Source organism: Scyliorhinus torazame, chromosome 21, assembly GCF_047496885.1.
Source record: "Scyliorhinus torazame isolate Kashiwa2021f chromosome 21, sScyTor2.1, whole genome shotgun sequence".
Classification (NCBI taxonomy): Eukaryota; Metazoa; Chordata; class Chondrichthyes; order Carcharhiniformes; family Scyliorhinidae; genus Scyliorhinus; species Scyliorhinus torazame.
In genome coordinates, this window is record NC_092727.1 from 14,351,944 (window position 1) to 14,374,337 (window position 22,394).

At 46.9% G+C, this 22,394-nt stretch overlaps 1 protein-coding gene across 1 annotated transcript in view; it reads left to right on the top strand.

The window, feature by feature from the left end:
* Nucleotides 1-22,394, top strand: part of LOC140398739 (uncharacterized) — a 196,020-nt gene that overhangs the window by 54,511 nt on the left and 119,115 nt on the right. The window contains exon 2 of the mRNA XM_072487749.1: nucleotides 10,977-11,098. Coding sequence (XP_072343850.1) covers nucleotides 10,977-11,098 — 122 coding nt within the window. The remainder of the gene's footprint in view (nucleotides 1-10,976; nucleotides 11,099-22,394) is intronic.

Consider the following 22,394-nt stretch of genomic DNA (forward strand, 5'->3'; position numbering starts at 1 on the left):
TGTTCGCTTGGCCTGGGCTGCCCTCCGACCGCCCGGTCCCTCTGCTGCTCCTACCTCCACCTGCTGTACCGGGACGGCTGTGTTGTGCGCACCAGTGAGTGTACCAGACGCCTCATCACTAAAGTGCCCAACCGTGGTGAGTGTTTCTGCGATGGTGGAGGGTGTTGGTGACAGCAGTGGCGTTGTGTCGTGCTCTTCGTCCCACTCTGAGTCCATGGCACTTTGGGGTGGGGGTTCGTCTCCACCCATCCACTCTGAGTCACTGTCTGGTATTTTGTCTTCCCGGGTAGGGGTGTCCTGGGTAGTGCTGTCCCGGGTAGGGGTGTCCTGGGTAGTGGTGTCCCGGGTAGGGGTGTCCTGGATAGTGGTGTCCTGGGTAGTGGTGTCCTGGCTCGGATGTGACGGGGGCCTGTGGCTGCCCCCCTCATCGCTGGGTGGTCGCTCCCGCACGTGACGGGGGTGTCGTCTCCCTGTTGCTCCAGGTCTCTCCGTCTCCCGTGGTGTGCGAGGGGCATCCTGCGGGCGTCGCATGCTGGAGGGTCCGGGTCTCTCCGTCTCCAGTGGTCTCCGAGGGGCATCCTGCGGGCGTCGCATGCTGGAGGCTGCGGGTCTCTCCGTCTCCCGTGGTCTCCGAGGGGCATCCTGCGGGCGGTGTGCATCTGCGGGGATGGGTGCCTGGACGTTTGGTCCTGTGATACACAATGAAGCATGCATGGTTAGACATCAGGCAGTGATCAGGTGATACGGGGGAGGGGGATATAGGGGAGGGGGGATATGGGGACGGGCTGTTGGTGGCTCACTTGCTCGTGGGGCCCCGACCTCTGCATCAGCAACCTCCCGGTCCTCAGGTCCGCCAGCCAGTTCCAGGGTCCTTTCCTCGTGTACGGTCAGTGGCCTCTCATCAGCGGGCCCTCCTCCAGTCCTCACATGCTCCCTATTGTTGTGTGCGCGCTTCTCCTGTGGGGGGGGGGGGGGGGTGGTGGCAGGGGTAAAAGACAACAGTGTTAGGCAGGTATATGAATGCACGCCATCGGTTGCGCGTGCATTGCAGGGGATATGGGGGATATGGGGGATATGGGGGATATGGGGGATATGGGGGATATGGGGGATATGGGGAGGGGCGGATATGGGGGAGGCTCACCCTGCCTGCTCTGACGAGGTCGTTCACCTTCTTGTGGCACTGGGTGCCTGTCCGTGGCGTTAGGGCCACAGCGGTGACGGCCTCTGCCACCTCCCTCCACAGACGCCGGCTGTGGCGTGGGGCAACTCTGCGGCCGTGCCCGGGATGCAGGGCGTCCCTCCTCTGCTCCACCGCGTCCAGGAGCTCCTCCACATCGCGTGACTCGAACCTCGGGGCTGAGTGACGGCCAGCCATCAAGTCGGGTGTTGCGGTCGGCTGTTCCGGTCGGGTGGGGGGGAGCTGCGCGGCCTTATGAGCCGTCACGCCGTGCGGCGCGTATGACGCTGCACGGCGTGAACCACTGCGCAAGCGCGGATCCCGTTACGTCGCTGCTAGCCCATTTCGGGCCGCAGACTATCGGCCCATTTTTATGACGTGACGCAAGTGGGATTTGCGCCATTTTTTGCGCCGATCGGCGGACTTTCCGCCGATAATGGAGAATTTCGCCCCAGGTGCCAGAATGTGGTGACTAGGGGATTTTCACAGTAACCTCATTGCACTGTTAATGTAAGACTACTTGTGAATATAAAGATTATTATTATCATTAGTGGAATTCCAGGGCTTTGAGGAAGTGAGAAGATATTAGCTGGGATCTGGATTTATTGCAGTTGGTTGAGTGTGGGACTGTGAAGGATGGCTGGGAGAACATTTAATAAGCGGACACGGGGAGTCCTCACCAAGTAAAATAAAGAAATTTGATTTATTTACAATTAGGCGATTATCACTTCCCGCTAGATCCCTACCGGGTCTCTAGCTAGCCGTGTCTTACTGGCCGGCCTTTTATTCAACACTAAATGGAGTTCCCCCCACCCCTCAACGGGGGAGCTCGTACTCCACGAGAACCACGGGGAAGATAATCATTCACACCCCGTAAGCCCCGTGGGGGACATTACACCCTTGACCAGCACTAGTGTGTATCCGTTCTCAATCACAGCAACGGTACAAGTGGGAGTTTAAATATTGTTCAAGACACCGATCGTTTACTAAGCCTACTTTCCGAGAGTTCGAAATTCCTACATTTTGTGCTGTCTCGGTTATTAAATGTTGCGACAAGGACCATGACTGGGTGTGTCTTCCGTCCAGATGTTTACCAGCAATGTTAGCAGCTGCAACAAATGCAGCCCAAATCTGACTGATTGAAGAGAGGATTATATAATCGTACAGCATGGCCATTCCTCCCTTCATGCCTGTTCTAGCTCCCTGGAAGATCAATGCAATTTATTCCAATTCCCTTTCGGAGGTTAAGGTCCAATAAACTTCTGTTGCCCTTCCAGCCAGTGCATTCCAAATGAGTGAAGCCATTTTCCTCACCTCGCCTCTGCCTCTTTTGCTACTTACCTGAAATCTTTATCCTTTGGTTTCCAATCCTTCTGCCAATGGAAATCATTTCTAACTACCTACTCCATCAAACCCCTCTTAAATTTTGAACTTCTCTATTAAATCTCCCCTCAATCTTCTCTACTCAAAGGAGAATAACTCCAGATTGTCGAACAGGGGTACCCTGCCCACAGCAATGTCAGCAAACATTCCATTTAATGAATTCCATTCCATGGAAACACTTTGAAGTGTGTTCGCCGAGGAATGTTTCAATCAACTGATGCCATTGAAGAACATCACCCTCTGAAAATCCTCATCGCTATCCACAATTCCACCAACCTTGGTGTGCTCCACAAACTTACTAATCAGACCAGTTACATTTTCCTTCAAATAATTTATATATACCATGAACAGCCAAGGCCCCACCACTGATCCCTGCAGAATACCACTAGTCACAGCCTTCCATTCAGAAAAGCACCCTCCCACTGCTACCCTCTGTCTATGACCGAGGCAGTTCTGTATCCATCTTGCCAGCTCACTTCTGATCCCGTGTGACTTCACCTTCTGTACCATGAGGAACCTTGTCAAAGACCTTACCGAAGTCCACGTATACAACATCCACTGCCCTACCTTCATCAATCATCTTCGTCACTTCCTCAAAAAACTTGATCAAGTTAGTGAGACACAACCTCCCCTTCACAAAACCATGCTGCCCCACATTAATACGTCCACTTGCTTCCAAATGCAAATAAATCCTGTCTCGAAGAATCCTCTCCTATAATTTCCCTACCACTGATGTAAGGCTCACCGGTCTGGAATTTCCTGGATTATCCTTGTTACCTTTTTTAAACAAAGGAACAAAATTAGCTATTATCCAGTCCTCTGGGACCTCACCTGTAGCAAGTGATGATATAAAGATTTTTGCCAAAGCCCAGCAATTTCTTCCCTCAGTACCCTGGGGTAGATCCCATCAGGCCCTGAGGACTTATCTACCTTAATGTTTTTCAAGACGCCCAACACCTCTTTTTTGATGTTAATATGACTCAGACTATCTACATACCCTTCCCCAGACTCATCATCCACCAAGTCCTCCTCTTTGGCGAATACTGATGCAAAGTACTAATTTAATAGCTCACCCATTTCCTCTGGCTCCACGCATAGATTCACTCCCCTGTCCTTGAGTGGGCCAACCCTCTCCCTGGCTACCCTCTTGCTCTTTAGAAAGGTATAAAAAGCCTTGGGATTTTCCTTAATCGTGTTTACCAATGACTTTTCGTGGTCCTTCCTACTTTCCTGGGGGGCTGTTTTAGCACAGGGCTAAATCGCTGGCTTTTAAAGCAGACCAAGGCAGGCCAGCAGCACGGTTCAATTCCCGTACCAGCCTCCCCGAACAGGCGCCGGAATGTGGCGACTAGGGGCTTTTCAATAAGCGATTTTCATCTCATTTTTTATTTCATTTCCTTATATTCCTCACGGGCATCAGCTGTTCCCAGCCTTCTAGCCCTTACAAATGCTTCCTTTTCTTTTTGACTCAGCTCACAGTATCCCTCGTTATCCAAGATTCCCAAAACTTGCCACACGTATCCTTCTTCCTCACAGGAACATGCCGGTCCTGAATTCCTATCAACTGACATTTGAATGCCAGATGTTGATTTACCCTCAAATATCCGCCCCCAATTTAGATTTTTCAGTTCCTGACGAATATTGTTATAGTTAGCCTTCCTCCAATTTAGCACCTTCACCCGAGGACTAATCTTATCTTTATCCAACAGTATCCTAAAACTTATTGAATTATGGTCACTTCCTGAAATGCTCGCCGACTGAAACTTTGATCACCTGGCTGGACTCATTCCCCAATACCAGGTCCTGGCCCTTCCCTAGTTGGACTATCTACATATTGCATCAAGAAGCCTTCCTGGATGCACCTTACAAACACTGCTCCATCCAGGCCCCTATCACTCAGTGAGTCCCAGTCAATACAGGGAAGTTAAAATCACCCACCACAACAACCCTGTTGCTTTTACACCTTTCCAAAATCTGCCCACATATCTGTTCCGCTAACTCCTGCTGGCTGTTGGGAGATGTGTAGTAAACCCCCAACATTCTCGAATAATGACAAGTCAGAATACAGGAGGGAGATTGAGAACCTAGTGGAGTGGTGCAGCGACAACAATCTCTCCCTCAATGCCAGCAAAACTAAAGAGCTGGTCATTGACTTCAGGAAGCAAAGTGCTGTACACACCCCTGTCAGCATCAACGGGGCCGATGTGGAGATGTTTAGCAGTATCAAATTCCTAGGGGTGCACATCTCCAAAAATCTGTCCTGGTCCACCCATGTCGACGCTACCACCAAAAAAGCACAACAGCTCCTATACTTCCTCAGGAAACAAAGGAAATTCGGCATGTCCACATTAACTCTTACCAACTTTTACAGATGCACCATAGAAAGCATCCTATCGGGCTGCATCACAGCCTGGTATGGCAACTGCTCAGCCCAGGACCGCAAGAAACTTCAGAGAGTCGTGAACACAGCCCAGTCCATCACGCAAACCTGCCTCCCATCCATTGACTCCATCTACACCTCCCGCTGCCTGGGGAAAGTGGGCAGTATAATCAAAGACCCCTCCCACCCGGCTTACTCACTCTTCCAACTTCTTTCATCGGGCAGGAGATACAGAAGTCTGAGAACACGCACGAACAGACTCAAAAACAGCTTCTTCCCCGCTGTTACCAGACTCCTAATGACCCTCTTACAGACTGACTTCATTAACACTACACCCTATATGCTTCATCCGATGCCGGTGCTGATGTATTTACATTGTGTACCTTGTGTTGCCCTATTTATGTATTTTCTTTTATTCCCTTTTCTTCCCATGTACTTAATGATCTGTTGAGCTGCTCGCAGAAAAATACTTTTCATTGTACCTCAGTACACATGACAATAAACAAATCCAATCCAATCCAATCCAATCCATTGTGACTGCACCTTTCCTAATCCTGAGCTCTACTCATATTGCCTTGCTGTATGAGCCCGCTGATGTGTCCTCCCTCAGCACAGCTGTGATATTCTCCTTAACCAGTGGTGCAACTCCCCCACCCCTTTTCCATCCCCCTCTATCCTGCCTGAAACATCTAAATCTTGGAACGTTTAGCTGCCAGTCCTGTCCCTCCCTCAACCAAGTCTCTTTAATGGCAACAGCTTCATAGTTTCCAAGTATTGATCCAAGGTCTAAGTCCATGTGCCTTACCTGTTATTCTTCTCACATTGAAACAAATGCAGTTCAGACCACCAGTCCCGCTGTGTTCAGCAACGTCTCCCTGCCTGCTCTTCTTCTGCATCTTATTGGCCCTATTCTCTAGTTCTCCCTCAGTTACTTCACCTTCTGACCTATTGCTTCAGTTCCCACCCCGCTGCCACACTCGTTTAAACCTTCTTTTGTGACACTGGCAAACCTCATAACCAGGACATTTATGCCCCTCCAGTTTAGATGCAACCCGTCCATCTTGTACAGGTCCCACCTGCCCCGGAAGAGATCCCAATGGGCCAGATATCTGAAGCCCTCCCTCCTCCATCAGCTGTTTAGCCACGTGTTTAGCTGTACTATCTTCCTATTTCGAGCTACCTTGGCACGTGGCACAGGGAATAATCCCGAGATTACAACCCTAGAGGTAATGTTTTTTTAACTTTCTACCTAACTCCCTGAACTCCTGCTGCAGGACCTTGTCACTCTTCCTACCTATGTCGTTTGCACCAATATGTATCACAACCTCTGGCTGTTCAGCCTCCCCCTTCAGAATGCCCCCTGCCCGTTCAGAGACGTCCTGGACCCTGGCACCAGGGAGGCAGCATACCAGCATGGTATGCAGCACTGTAGCATAGTAGTTAACACAATTGCTTCACAACTCCAGGGTCCCAGGTTCGATTCCTGGCTTGGGTCACTGTCTGTGCGGGAGTCTGCACGTTCTCCCAGTGTGTGCGTGGGTTTCCTCCGGGTGCTCCGGTTTCCTCCCACAGTCCAAAGATGTGCAGGTTAGGTGGATTGGCCATGCTAAATTGCCCTTAGTGTCCAAAATTGCCCTTAGTGTTGGGTGGGGTTACTGGGTTGTGGGGTTACTGGGTTATGGGGATAGGGTGGAGGTATAGGCTTGGGTGGGGTGCTCTTTCCAAGAGCCGGTGCAGACTCGGTGGGCCGAATGGCCTCCTTCTGCACTGCAAATTCCATGAAATCTATGGTCACACTGCAGTCTCTTTCACGTCTGCACATTAACTTTGGGCATAAAAACATTCTATTCCCCACTCCAGGGTTAATGGGAATGTTCTGTAAAAATGTCCTAAAATAAAAAGTCAAGTGACCTGAATTTATATTCATTCTGCTTCACAAGCACCTGCCATATTCTAATGCATACTGGGGGGCTTGCTTTAGGGTAGTTCATAATGCAAATTTATCCCTGTTTGATCAGGCTAGCTGATGACAGAACAGCTGGAGGGGGTTAAAGGATGCAGATGTTGGTTCTCTGGGTTTTAACAGATCCACCAGCAGAGGAAGCTGTCCAGAGATTAACTGCCTGTAAAATAAATCATGGTGACAGTTACAGTTCATGTTTATGTGTTTGTAGAATTGAAGTGATAATTGTTTAGTGTCAAGCACTGGACCAGTTCCCAATTCATCCATTTGATCTTCCAAATCATTCATTCAAACTGAGAGAGATCTCTGAATTATTTGCTGCACACTCTGTCATGCCTCCACCCATAGTGTTCAATCGCTAGGGCGCAAGTCTGATAATCATGGTGGACAAACCTGAGATTCCAATCTTTAAGACACCTGCTTGGATCTTTGTTGGAATTCACCTCCTTCGCCAAGATACTGCCCCAGAATTTGCGGATACTCCATTAGTCGGACATTTTCGACCACCAATCAGGTCAAATGGCTGAAAGCGGGAGCTGATAACATGAGGGCTGTGGACCATTTGAAAGCAACTGAACAAAAACCAAACTACATCCTTCATCATTGAGATTTAAGAACGGCGAAAGAAACGGAAGAACGAAGGAGATGGAAATAGAGCGAAATAAGGTAAAGAAAGAAAAATAAAAAAAGAGGGAAAGAAAGATTGGACTGAGAGAAAAGAGACAAAGGAAAATGCAACAAAAAAAAATCAAAACTTATAATTAAAAATGTTTTAAATCTTGAACAACAATTTGCTGCCTGTTGGAATGGGACTCGGCCGTATCAGTTGCTCCCTCTCTGGGCCAGAAGCGTTGAGTGGTATTGCAAGAAGAGAACATTTGTCATTAAAAGAGTCCTTTATACCTTTGACCACCAGTTTTAACTTTCTGCATTGAACTTAATTGGCAATTAAGGCAGCAATTATGTAACCCTCACGGGGAGGTTGAATAGGTATTTTTATTTGTTTAATGGATAACTGTGAATCAGCCAGTATTTTGTGTCAATTCATAACTCACTCGGTCTCTCCTTCCTCTCCGCAAATTGCTGGAGGATTTACACCTGAATAGCTGTGGAAACATGAGCATTAAACTTGTTGGTATTTTACCAATAGATTCTGGCCCATTGAGTTCTGGTTGTCTTTTTCAGAAACCTATTTGGGTGTACCGATTGCGATTTTTGGTGTGGTTAAGCAAGAGCAGTGATGAGGTGGTCAAGAGGGTGCACCGTTCAGTGTTCTCATTGAGAAAAGGGCCATTAATACAGAGGAGTTAACTTCAGATTGTAGTAAATTACAAAAAAGAAGCAAAGACATGTTGCTTAAATGTACTTTGCCATTCTTCTCAGGCTGCTGACATAACTCTGGTGTGACTCAAGGGGAATGGTTCAGATCAAGACCAGGGCCTGAGAAAAAAAATCTACTGGAGTCTCAGTGGGATGAGCCCACTGTGTAGCTCCATGGATAATTCTTGGCCTCTGCAATTTCTGTCATGGGGTATTTAAGGTGCATCCCTGATGGAGTTGGTGCCAACTGCCCCTTACCAAAAAAAACACTGGTGCATTAAATACTGGAAGGCATAGAACCATAGAATTCCTGCAGTGCAGAAGGAGGCCATTTGGTCCATCGGGCCTGCACCGACCCTCTGAAACAGCACCCTACCTAGACCCACCCCGCCCTATCCCGTAATCCTACCTAACCTGCACATCCCTGGACACTAAGGGGCAATTTAGGATGGTCAATCCACCTAACCTGCATATCTTTGGACTGTGGGGAGGAAACCCACACAGGCATGGGGAGAACCTTCACACAGACAGTTCCCAACGCCAGAACTGAACCCGGGTCCCTGGCGCTGTGAGGCAGCAGTGCTAACCACTGTGCCACCGTGCCGCATGCAGGATATGAAGGGCATAATCCTACCACGACTACCAGGATTGTGCCACGTAAAATTTCAACTCCAAAAAACAGGTATTGAGCAAAACAGATCCAAATATGTTGCTGCAGAATCCGGAGGTTGGAAAGCACTTTGTGGGTGAGTATGGGTGTGGTTTGACGGTTGCATTACTGGGGGGCATCTCAGAATCTTGAAGGCTCTGAGATGTGCTCGGGCTTTTAAAGTGAAGGGCAGGTAGGAGCAAAGAGAGGGCGGGGGGGGGGGGGGGGGGGGATACCCGCTCACCTCAAGTTAACAGCCTGTCAAACTCCTTGAGGGTTGGGCAGAACACATCTGCAACGGAACAGTCTGGTGTACATAAATGCACAGTGGTGGGGGTTTCAATGCAGGTAGAAGTTAAAGTGAGAAATCTCAGGAGCTGGGGGACCATACACCAGATCATTTGCGTTATCTCACATTTGACTGTTTGTCCGCTTTTATGCTTGGTGAGGCCGCTAGCCCTCCTACCCGATTGGCATTTATAAGACAGTGCCAGTGGAGCAATGCAGAGGTGGCACGGGATTGGGACACGGGAATGATGTGGCGTTGGATTCCTGAGCCTGAATCGACAGTCGTGTCCCAGAAGCCAGCAGCGTATGAACATCTTTTTATGTTGGCTTCAGCAGACTCGTTTTTCTCATTAAAACAGCCTTTAGCTACTTGCCTAATCATTGAGCTTTTGATTTGATTTATTATTGTCACATGTATTAGTACACAGTGAAAAGTATTGTTCCTTGCATGCTGTACAGACAACGCATACCGTACATAGGGAAGGAAGGAGAGGCTGCAGAATATAATGTTACAGTCATAGCAAGGTGTAGAGAAAAGATCAACTTAATACGAGGTACTACGTCGCTGAGGACCCGGGTTCGAATCGCGGCTCTGGGTCACTGTCCGTGAGGAGTTTGCACATTCTCCCCGTGTCTGCGTGAGTTTCACCCCCACAACCCAAAGATGTGCAGGTTAGGTGGGTTGGCCACGCTAAATTGCCCTTTAATTGGAAAAAAAAATAATTGGGTATTCTAAATTTATTTATTTATTTTTTTAAACTTAATACGAGGTAGGTCCATTCAAAAGACTGATGGCAGTAGGGAAGAAACTGTTCTTGAGTCGGTTGGTACAAATTTTGGTATCTTTTTCCTGATGGAAGAAGGTGGAAGAGAGTATGTCCGGGGTACGTGGGGTCCTTAATTATGCTGGCTGCCTTTCCGAGGCAGCGGGAATTGTAGACAGAGTCAATGGATGGGAGGCTGGTTTGCGTGATGGATTGGGCTACATTCACAACCTTTTGTCGTTTCCTGCGGTCTTGGGCAGAGCAGGCTCCATACCAAGCTGTGATACAACCAGAAAGAATGCTTTCTGTGGTGCATCTGTAGAAGTTGGTGAGAGACGTAGCTGACATGCCAAATTTCCTTCGTCTTCTGAGCTGATAAGTTCAAGGCTGCATGGAGGTAAAAAGATAAAGCATCATGCTACACGGTGAGAGGAGTCGAGGTGTTGGAAGGAGCACACGCATCTCCAGCACCACATCTGACAAACTATTCAAGCTCCACCCTGCCCCACACATGGCAGAGTCTGCAGACCGCACATTGGACTTAACGACCATCTCAGAACCCGTCGAATCGGAGTGGAAACAAGTCCTCCTCAATCTTGAGAGACTACCGAAGAAGCAGGAAATGGCCGGAATTCTCCGGATGCTGGGATTCTCTTCCCACTGACAGCACTCTTTCCCCCCCCCGCCCCAGTTTCACAGAAGTCTTGGGAGGTTTCAATGGGAATTCCCATTGACAGGCGGCGAAAGTGGGAATCCCGCCATCAGCAAAAGCCACACAGACGAGAAAAAGGTGGCTGGGGCACAGGAGAACCCCGCCCAAGATATATTAATTATTAATAGACCGCTGGCATTCAGTGGTCGCATCAAGCATCCAATTACACAAGTTTTTCTCTTTCTACTTATCTTGTTCCAACTTTCACACGAGCAGCTAAAAGTTTTATTCTTTGTGATTTTTGGTTATGCAAATATGTTGTAAATGCACTAGATATCATGCATGGGACTACCAGCATTATACCTGAAACCCTCAAGGTTTATTTCTTCTGCTTTTCCAGCCTCCCCTGACCAATCTCAGCAGCGACCTTATTTAGGTGTTCGTGTGAAAGATCCTGTAAAGGAACTCCTGAAAAGGAAGCGCAAGAACATTGAGAACACTAACACAACTACATCTAGCACAGTAAGTATCGTTCGTGTTCATTGGGTTGGTTCCGCAACCTGCATTCACAGTTGGTGTTTTCGATATTTAATAGTCAGCATTGTCTGTTGACACCTTTTGCTGGATGTCATTCCATTAGCTGTCAAGTGGCCCAGGTATATGGGGATGTCAGTGTCACTTTAAAGTTATACACTGGGAAATCATAGAATCATAGACTCTTTACAGTTCAGAAGGAGGCCGTTTGGCCCATCGAGTCTGCACCAACCCTTCAAATGAGCGCTTCACCCATGTGCACCCCCCACCCCTCTGTCCCTCTAATCCCATAATCTATCCCTGCAACCCATAACCTAAACTGCACATCCCTGGACACTAAAGGGCAATTTAGCATGGTCAATCCACCTATCCCATACATCTTTAGACTGAGGAAGGAAACCGCAGCACCCGGAGGAAACATACACAGACATGGGGAAAACGTACAAACTCCACGCAGACAGTGACCCAAAGCCGGAATTGAACCTGGGTCCCTGGCGGTGTGCCACCTTGACTTCAGAAATGACCCAGGATAACTCTATATCTTCACCCTCTTCCTGCAAGTAACTACCTACCATCATTCCCATGCCCTGCTCACCGTCACTAATCTGATCAGGAAGTCCGTTGTACTGAATATTGTGGGTGTAGATATTGGAATACCCGAGTTCTCTGTCACCTCAGTACCAAGTGGTTTGGAATTAGTGACAAATCCAGGGGAAACATTTTAATTTTTAAAAATTCATTTCCTCATGGGATGCATGTGTTACTGAGAAGGTCGGCGTTTATTTCCTCTCCCTAACTGCGGTTGAGAAGCCTTTTTGAAGCGCTGCAGTCCCTGTCATAAAGCTATTCCTGCAGCGCCGTTAGATGGGGAGTTCCAGGATTTTGACCCAGCGATGATGAAGAGATGGTGATACATGTCCAATAAATAACAGAAACTATTGTCAGCACTGCCAAAGGTCGGTGACTGCTTAGGAAGGAGGTCACCTGTACAATAACTTCAGAAAATATAAAGAAAAAGGGAAAGACTTGCATTTATGTTATGCGTTTCACAACATCACGATATCCCAAAGCACGTTACAAAATTATTCAAGTCTCTCAATTTAGGATCGTTGTCAGTGATGTAATGTAAACATCTTCACAATATATTTAGGTGCTGTCCTTATTAATTAAAAAAGGAAATGTCCTCCCTCCAATTGAATTCTCAGAGGAACTGTTGTGGGTACTGAAGGAGCTCAGAAACCCCTGGAAAATTAGGGTTTTGCTTTTACTGACAAGATAATTTGGGGCAACAGCCTTGGCATGTGCTCTAATATGTTTTAATCTCTCCTGAGGCATTGTGCCCATTCTGTCTTCTTTTGCCCACCTTTCCAGTTACATTATAGGATAAAATATGACAAAATATGACCTTTGGAAGCTTGACTTGCACAGACAAGAAAGCAGCTTGGGGATTCTGACCGGATTACTGTCGCATCATTGACTTGTGTCTCCAACACACAACCCTCACTGCATTAACAAGTCACAAATTCAGTCTGCTATCACCGGCTCTTGGGGAACCATGTCCCTTAGATTTCTCAGTTAGCTGACTGGACCACCTCCATCTACAACATGCAATCAATGTCAAAGATCACCTTGTACTTGTTCTAATGGCATTGGTTACAGACAGTGCTCAGACACAATAACTGGAATAGTGGACCCACATATAGGTAGGAGTTAGAAACCCTCCAGGGTTGAAGTTCACCTCCCAGATACCCCAGGAGAAACGTTCATAGATAACCTGTTTAAAATAAGTGTGTTTTCTTTTTCATTTTCTTTGAACACATTAATTAATTGACTATAAAAATAATGGAGAGTGGGAGAGAGGTTTTTTGGACCAATAATTAAAAATCATCCAATCAGATGAAATCTGTTCACCTCACAATTGCCATGATGAGGTTGCTGGGACATGTTGGGTAAATAATGGTGAACATTGAGAACATTAAGAATCACGCAATGGGAGGCAAGGAATTATGTGAGGAAACTCCAGGAATACATCTGCCCAGAGGCAGCAACCCTCATATATGTGAAAAATAGCGAAACTCACAACATTTTTTAAAATCGCAATCTGGAAAGAATGTGCAGGGTTAGGGGGAGAAGGCTGGAGAATGGAACTAGGCGAGTTGCTCCGTCACGGAGCCAATGCAGACAAGATGGGCCTTCTGCAATGTAACAATTCTGTGACTGTGTGATATTTTGCACAAATGCTCTGACGTCGGACCTCAGTCCCGTCTCCGAACGTTTCTTGGCACATGAATAAGCCCATGAAAACAATGTTAAGAATCAGTAATTGGAACATCCGGGTCAATTGCATTTATTGCTAGTAGATTAACAATTCAATGGCAGATTAAAATCAGTCTTGCCATAAACCTGCCACCATCTGGTAGTTTGCCAATGCGGTGTGCCAATTCTCAGAAACTGCAAGAATTATTACTCTTCCTCCCTCACTCTTACCTCCTGCCCCCATTTGTGTTGCGTTGGAACCATAGCGCCAATTGCAGTTGATGCAATGTGAATATGGTCCTGTCAAACTGATTTTAGTCCATGTGCATGTTCCCTCCCTCCTGGGGTCCAGTGCATTCATTCACGCAAACTAAGCTGACTGTGTGCAGCTGAGAAAATGCACATTCCATGCTGGGCACTCAGTTCTGTTTGAAACTCAACATCACCCACCTATTATATCTAAAAGATTTTTTAAAAAGCAAAGACTTGCAATTATGGAACACTCTTCCTGATCTGGTAACAGCCCTTTACAGCCAGTGAAATACATTGGGAGTGAAGTCATTATTAGAACTCAGATAGCCAGATGGTGAAAGATCACACACTGGCGCCGAGACATTCCACCCCTGCGATCCATTCAAATTCCTGATGACTTTGGCAGGACTGGAAGATCCCGCCAATGGGAGGAAAATCCCACCCTGGTGCTTCGACTCATTATGCACACGCAAGTCTCAATGGACGGCACGGTGGCACAGCGGTTAGCACTGTTGCTTCACAGTGCCAGGGTCTCAGGTTCGATTCCTGGCTATGGTCACTATCTGTGCGGAGTCTGCAGGTTCTCTCCGTGTCTGCGTGGGTTTGCTCGAGGTGCTCCGGTTTCCTCCCACAAGTTCTGAGAGACGTGCTTGTTAGATGAATTAGGCATTCTGAATTCTCCCTCTGAATACCCGAACAGGCGCCGGAGTGTGGTGACTAGGGGATTTTCACAGTAACTTCATTGCAGTGTTAATGGAAACCTACTTGTGACAATAATCAAGATTATATTTTTTAAGATTATATTTACAGAGATGCACATTGCAATTAGTATACCTCCTCCAACCAATAAACCTTCTTTCAATCTGTTCGTTCAGGAAGGTTGGCACAGGTGGGTCTCTCATTAATACCCCACGATCTGAATGCAATTAGCACCCAATTGGTACACAATAACTGTCATTGTTATAATGTAGGAAATTAGAAAGTCAAGACGTTCACCGCAATGCTTTAGTAGGACTTGAGCACACAGCTGTCTGACTCTGCCTGTGTCAGCTCATAAGGCTTATATTGTTTAACAACACAACAGATTTCAGAGAAAATTAAAGTTGGCAGGTACAGTAATCTTGGTGCAGGTAAAACACTGTTTCATTCACCCAAAAATTCAGCCTCACCTACTTTTTGAGTGCTGCAGATGGATTTTTAAAATCTCAGCAAGACCACTAGATGGAGCTTTGTGCCTTCCTGAAATGATTCCATTGAGGAGGGGGGGAAGGAGAGGATTCTAATACTGAACTCCACCTTGGCAAATTCTCAAGATTGGGCAACGATGAGATGCCCAGGAGAAATTTTATCGATCATAGTTGCCCAGTTGCAAAGCAGCCTTGGCAGAAGTGTGTGGCCACATCAATCATACAGGGAAGGTATGTCCTTCCTTGGGTGTGGAGTCCAGGGACTGCACACAGTGCTCAAGGTGCAGTCTCACCAAGCCCCTGTAGGGATTTCCTTGTTGTTACCCTCCAGTCTCCTTGTGGTGATGGGAGGCTGGGGGGTGTGGTGGTTGGGCATCATACCATTTGGTCTCCTAGTTCTTTGCGGTGCCTGCTTGCTACCTGATGAAGGAGCTGCGCTCCGAAAGCTAGAGACTCCAAACAAACCTGTTGGACTTCAACCTGGTGTTGTAAGACTTCTTACTGTGCCCACCCCAGTCCAATGCGGGCATCTCCACATCATACATTTCTTTGAGCAACTTAGTCTGTTTTGAGGCACATTTGGCAGGGTGACTCTCGGCGGATGGAGTATTATGTCAGTTTTGGTCTCCTTATTTGAGGAAGGATGTGGTAGCATTGGAGGCAGTTCAGAGGAGGTTTACTAGATTAATTCTGGGGATGAAAGGTTTGACATGTGAGGACAGATTAAACAATTTGGGCTTATGCTCGCTGGAGTTTAGAAGGATGAGAGGGGATCTGATCGAGGTGTATAAATACAAAAAGGGATTGATAAAGTAATCATAGACCAAATATTCCCCCTTGTGGGACAAGAGGTCACGGATATAAGTTGAGAGGCGGTGGATTTAAAACTGAGATGAGGAGGCACTGCTTCTCGCAGAGGGTGGTGAATTTGTGGAACTCGCTGCCCCATAGTGCGGTGGAGTCCGAATCATTAAATGGTTTCAAGGGGGAGATAGATACATTTCAGATTTTAAAAACGGGTTAAAGTGATATGGGGAACAGGTGGGAGGTGGATTTGAGACCACGAAGGATCAGCCATGATCTGGTTGAATGGCGGTGCAGGCGGGAAGTGCTGAATTGACTACTTCCTATGTTCCTTGCTTACCGTTCACTACTGCTGTATAATTTACGTTTTCTACTATGAAGAAAATTTGCCAATGATAACCTGTAGGTGTCGTGAAGAGCAGAATGATACCAATGTACTGCAAAACGTCAAAGATTGGTTAGTAGAATGTGTAGACAAGTAGTAGATGGGATGTAGCACAGATGTAAAGAACAGCGGGACCTTGCGGTCCATATGCACGTATTCCTGAAGGTGGAAGGACAAATAATAATTATCTTTTTATTGTCGCATGTAGGCTTACATTAAGCAATGAAGTTACTGTTAAAAGCCCCCAGTCGCCACATTCCGGCGCCTGTTCGGATACACTGAGGGAGAATTCAGAATGTCCAATTCACCTAACAAACACGTATTTCGGGACTTAACATAGAACATAGAACTGTACAGCACAGTTCAGGCCCTTCGGCCCACGATGTTGTGCCAAACTAGTCTGAAACTAAGATCAAATGAACCTACTCCCAATCATTCTAGTGCACTCCATATGCCTATCCAATAACCGCTTGAAAGTTCCTAAAGTGTCCAACTCCACTACCATAGCTGGGAGTGCGTTCCACGCCCCAACCACTCTGAGTAAAGAACCTACTTCTGACATCCCTCCTATATCTTCCACCATGAATCTTATAGTTATGCCCCCTTGTAACAGTTACATCCACCCGAGGGAAAAGTCACTGAACGTCCACTCTATCTATCCCTCTCATCATCTTCTACACCTCAATTAAGTCACCTCTCATGCTCCTTCGCTCCAATGAGAAAGGCCCTAGCTCCCTCAACCTTTCCTCATAAGACCTACCTCCAAACCAGGCAGCATCCTGGTAAATCTCCTTTTCACCCTTTCCAATGCTTCCACATCCTTCCTATAATGAGGTGACCAGAACTGCACACAATACTCCAAATGTGGTCTAACTGTGGGAGGAAAGCGGAGCACCCGGAGGAAACCCACGCAGACACGGGGAGAACGTGCAAACTCCGCACAGACAGTGACCCAAGCCGGGAATCAAACCTGGGACCCAGGCGCTTTGAAGCAACAGTGCTAACCACTGTGCTTGAGAGAATAGTCAGCAAAGCATCTGGTATCTTCGGCTTCATGAATACAGGTATTGAAAAGGAAGGAAGTTGTGCTGAACCTTTTTAAAGCCTTGGTTAGGCCACAGCTAAAGCATTGTGTCCAGTTCTGGTCACCGCACTTTAGGAAGGTTTTGAGGGCCATTGACAGGGTGCAGGGGAGATTTTCTGGGATTGCCCAGGGATGAGAGATTATGGCCACAAGGTGAGGCTGGAGAAGTCAGCATTCTCATTTGAGCAAAGGCGATTGAGGGCAAAATTGTCAGAGGTGTTCAAGATTATGACATCTTTAGCTAAGGTGGACAAAGAAGAGCTATTCTCATTAGTTCCCGTAACAGCCTCCCCGAACAGGCGCCGGAATGTGGCGACTAGGGGCTTTTCACAGTAACTTCATTTGAAGCCTACTTGTGACAATAAGCGATTTTCATTTCATTTTCAGTTGAAGGTACAAGTACGAGGGAACACAAATTTGAGATTTTAGGCATGAGACACGGGGAAATATGAAGAACGACCTTTTTGCCGAGCGAGTGGTAAATGAGCAGGACCTCTCTGCTTTAGAAGATGGTAGAAGCAGAGATACGGAATGATATCAGGAGGAAATTGGATGATTTGATTTATTATTGTCACATGTATTGGTATACAGTGAAAAGTATTGTTTCTTGCCTGCTGTACAAACAATGCATACCGTACATAAGGAAGGAAGGAGAGACTGCAGAATATAATGTTACAGTTATAGCAAGGTGTAGAGAAAGGATCAACTTAATATGAGGTAGGTCCATTCAAAAGTCTGATGGCAGTAGGGAAGAAGCTGTTCTTGAGTCGGTTGGATGAGCACTTGAGGGGAACAAGCTTGGAGGACTAGGGGAATAGAGTTGGGGAATGAGCTGACTGGGTTGCTCTACAGATGTTGCATGGACTCGATGCGCCAAATGGCCTCCTACTGTGCCACAGTGACTTTGTGACCATAACAATATAGAACTGAAGGAGGCCATTCAGTCTATAATGGATAAAGAATGGATAAAGTAGACGTGGAGCGGATCTCTTGTGGGACATTCTAGAACGAGAGGTCATAGTTATGGTCTTAGGATAAGAGGTAGCAAATTTAAAATGGGAGTTAAGGAGAAACTACTTTTCCCAAAGGGTTGTGAATCTGTGGAATCCGCAAACCCTGGGACAGTGAATAAATTTGAGGAGTTAGACAGATTTTTAATTGGTAATGGGTTGAAGGGGTATGGAGAATGGGCAGGACGGTGGAGTTAAGGCCAGGATGAGATCAGCCTCGATCGAATGGCGGAACAGACTCGATGGGCCGAATGGCCTAATTCAGTTCCTACACCTTATGAACGTATAATGCCAATGCCAGCTCTGGAGTTCACGAACCTTCCTTTATTCGTGAAGAAAATAGGAAAATACTACTTTTATGTTGGAGCAAAATAATAATTAAGGTAAAGGTACCATTTTGTAGTTTAAACACAAATTTCACTTTTGCATGGGGGTTGAATCTCTTACAACAAAGATCTGTAGATATTAACATTTACTGAGCCATCTTAACCACATTGTCTGCGTGCAGCACCGATTCTGGGCTTTACTTTCACAGATTATTTGCATTTTGTAACCTAGAAAACTAGAATCTAGGATCAACTCAGCTAAGTTACAGTGTGGGTGTTTACAATCAGCTTAAATGTCACATTTAATCTTTTTACCCATGCAAACCAACTAATTACACTTATTTTATTTTTAGTGGCCCAATCATTACTTTCCTAAAGAATGCAAACAAAACTTAACAAAAATGGAAACAGAGCCAGGCGGAAGTATTCAGGAAAGTGCAATTTGAGGTTTTGATGTGTATTCATAGCTTTGGTGTTGCATAGGGAACAAACCAGACGTTTTGCTTACGTGAAGGCATATACTTTCTGTGACTCAGGCTTTTAAAACGACATTCACGCCTGTACTGTCATTCAGTTAGATCACAGCTGATTTGTATCTGAACTCTATTTATCTGCCTTAGATTTTTTACTAAATAAAGAACAATGAAAAGAACAAAGAAAAGTACAGCACAGGAACAGGTCCTTCAGCCCTCCAGGCCTGTGCTGATCATGATGCCCTAGGGCCGGGATTCTCCGATCCCCGTCCGCCCCACTACCAGCGAGAACGGAAAATTCGGCGCTCAGTCCAAACCACCATCCTCTGCAGCAGGATGGGAGAATCTCACTGGCATGAACAGACAGAGAATACGGCCCAAGGTTATTAAGGGACATGCAACTATCAATCTCAACTTTGACATTTTCAATTGAACTCTAGGCTCAATGGCTCTTAAGGGGAGGCAGTTGCACTTTTCCACCATTTGTTGTGAGAAAGCGTGGTCTGCCTACTCTTGTCCACACCTCCACCCTATCCCCTTAACCCAGTAACTCCACCTAACCTTTGGGACACTAAGGGGAAAATTAGCATGGCCATTCCACCTAACCTGCATATCTTTGGACTGTGGGGAGGAAACCGGAGGACCCGAAGGAAACCCACGCAGACACGGGGAGAACGTGCAAACTCCACACAGTCACCCGAGGCCGGAATTGAACCGAGCCCCCTGGAGCTGAGGCAGCAGTGCTAACCACTATGCCAACACGCCACCCATTTTAATCATCTTAATTACCTCAATTAGTTCAGTCCTAATTTTCTGTGCTTGAAGCCTATTCTAAACACCCTGCTCTCATAATTTACCTCATCCAACCTTGGCACCGTTCTGAGCTACAAAACCTCAGTAACACAAGTCACATCTGCTTGTGGCTTCCTTCTACCTATTTATGTGGTTCTTTAATGATAGGAGGGAAACATCAATCTGAAGAGTGCAGCAGCTCCAAAGGGAAGCAATGAATCGCTGGGATGATAGCAAAATCCACAGAGCAAAGGCTTGAACAGCAATTCAAGTGCTGATTAATCTGTCCCCACCAGCCCCCCCACCCCCAAATCCAGGCTATTTGTACTTCTTCATGGATCCCTGTCCCCAATTTGTCAAATTGGAATAATCTGTCAACAGGCTCCAGCCTTTTCATTAATTCACAACCATCTACCAGGTTGTTCCTAAATCTACAGGATGAACTATTCCGGTCAGTACTGAAGTTCAGATTTGCAAACTAAATAAATAATTGGTTTTCTCTATGTACAAAACTGCTTGTTTCTATCATAAGGTATCACCATAATTACAACCCTGAAGGGAGTAGCAAGCACTTTGGGTTGGTCAAGATTGCCTTGGTCTAAACTATCACTAATCAATCAATCAATTAATCAATCAAGAGCAATCTGCCCCCATGCACAGTCCCTGCTGAATTCTGAATTCCTTTAAGGATTCGGATTGCCTTTGTTCCTCTGATTTCCCCAAACTGAATAATTAGGTCTTCTATGTTACATGTCCATTGGCCTTATTCATAAGCAGCAAGACTGGTCAGTATTGAGGCTTAACCAGGCAATCACCATCCCCATCAAGAGAGAATCCAACACTCTTCCCTTGACATTCAATTTAATTACCAATCCCCCATTATTGTGACAAAACTAACAATTACTAGCAAATTTAAGATGCAGTAGTTAACATTAATAGGCAAAATCAATGAGGTATAAAGCTTGAAATTAAATATGGCTACAGTACTTGAATCATTGTCCGGGATGTCAAGTCCTGAAGCAAACAAAAGACCTTGAATTGCCTATAAATTTCTGGAAAATAGCCACAGCTTTTTAGTCCAAAAATATCTCTTATTGATACTCCTCAAGGATTTTAGTTTTGGGGGGCACAGTGGGGCACTTAAGGGTTTACCCGGCAATTGCCCAGCAGAGCCACCGTCCTCTGGACAATTGCGTTGTGGCACAGTGGTGATGTCTCTGGACCAACAATCCAGAAGCTCAGGCTGACTTCTGGGGACAAGGGTTCAAATCCCACTCTGGCATCTGATGGAATTTAAATTCAATTCAATTAATAAATCTGGAACATAAAGCAACCCTTGGTAATGATGACCATGACAACTACCATGTTAAAAACCCATCTGGTTTGCTAGTGTACTTTAGGCAGGGAAATCTGCCCTCCTTACTTGGTCTGGCCTACCTGTGACTCCCGGCCCACAAAATATGGTTGACTCTTAACTGTCCTTTGAGTAACCTAGCAAGCCACTCAGTTTAAGGGCAATTAGGGATGGGCATCAAATGCTGGCCTTGCCCACATCCCACGAAGGACTAAAGATAATGGTGTTTTTCTGGAAAGACAAAGAACAATGCATAATGGAAGTTGTTTTCAGCTCAGCTGAACCTTCTATTCAAAAGACACATGGCCAGGGACACATTAGTCATCTTTGCAGACATTGGTTGAGCCCTAGCTTAAACTGAGATTCTTTGGGCACGATTCTCCCATGCTGCGCAGTATGGGAGAATCGCCGTTCGCGCCATTTTTTCTCGCGGCGCCGGTCCGATGCCGGCAGGCGATTCTCCGAGGAGCCGAGAATCGGCGCCATTTGCGCCGGCGTGTTTGGCGCGGCGCCAATCGCGGGCCGCTATCCGCGACCGGGCCGCTGATTCTCCGGCCTTGATGGGCCGAGCGGCCGCGCGGAAAAGCAGAGTCCCGCCGGCGCCGTTCACACCTAGTCGCTGCCAGGATGTGGCCTGTGGGGCGGGGAAAAGCGCTGCTTCACCGGGGGGGGGGGGGGGGGGGGGGGGGAGCCTCCGATGGGGTCGGGGCCCACCAATCGGCGGGCCGGCCTCTCCAGCCCCGACCCTATTTTATTACGCGGCCGGTCCCTGAACCCCCACGCCATTTGGGGTCGGGGCCGGCGCGCTGAGGAAGTCCCCCGCGCATTCACGGGTTGGCGCGGCCCAACTGCGCATGCGTAGGTTGGCGCGGCACCTATTTGGCACCGGGAAGGGAGGCTGGAGCGGCGTGAAATGCTCCAGCGCCGTGCTGGCCCCCTGTGGGGTCCAGAATCGGTAGTGCCGGCGCCCGTTTCGTGCCGTCGTGAAGAGCAACGGCGTTCACGACGGCGCAAACACTCTGGGTCCGTTTCGGAGAATCGCGCCCTCTATGTTTGAGACTTCCACATAAAGAGAATTTATACTGCATTGTGAGTATAATTATATTTAATCACTATTTGTTTGTTTATCCAAAAACTGTTTATTAATAGCAGATTAAAAAATTTAATGTATCTTAATTGGGATTGGCAGGCTATGATTTCCTTTAGCTAACATCCAATAACCTCATATATAAACTGAAAGTTGCCGAGTGGCACGTGGCACAGCAGAAGCACTGCTGCCCATGGCGCTGAGGACCTGGGTTCCAATCCCGGCCCCGGGTCACTGTCCGTGTGGAGTTTGCACATTCTCCCCGTGTCTGCGT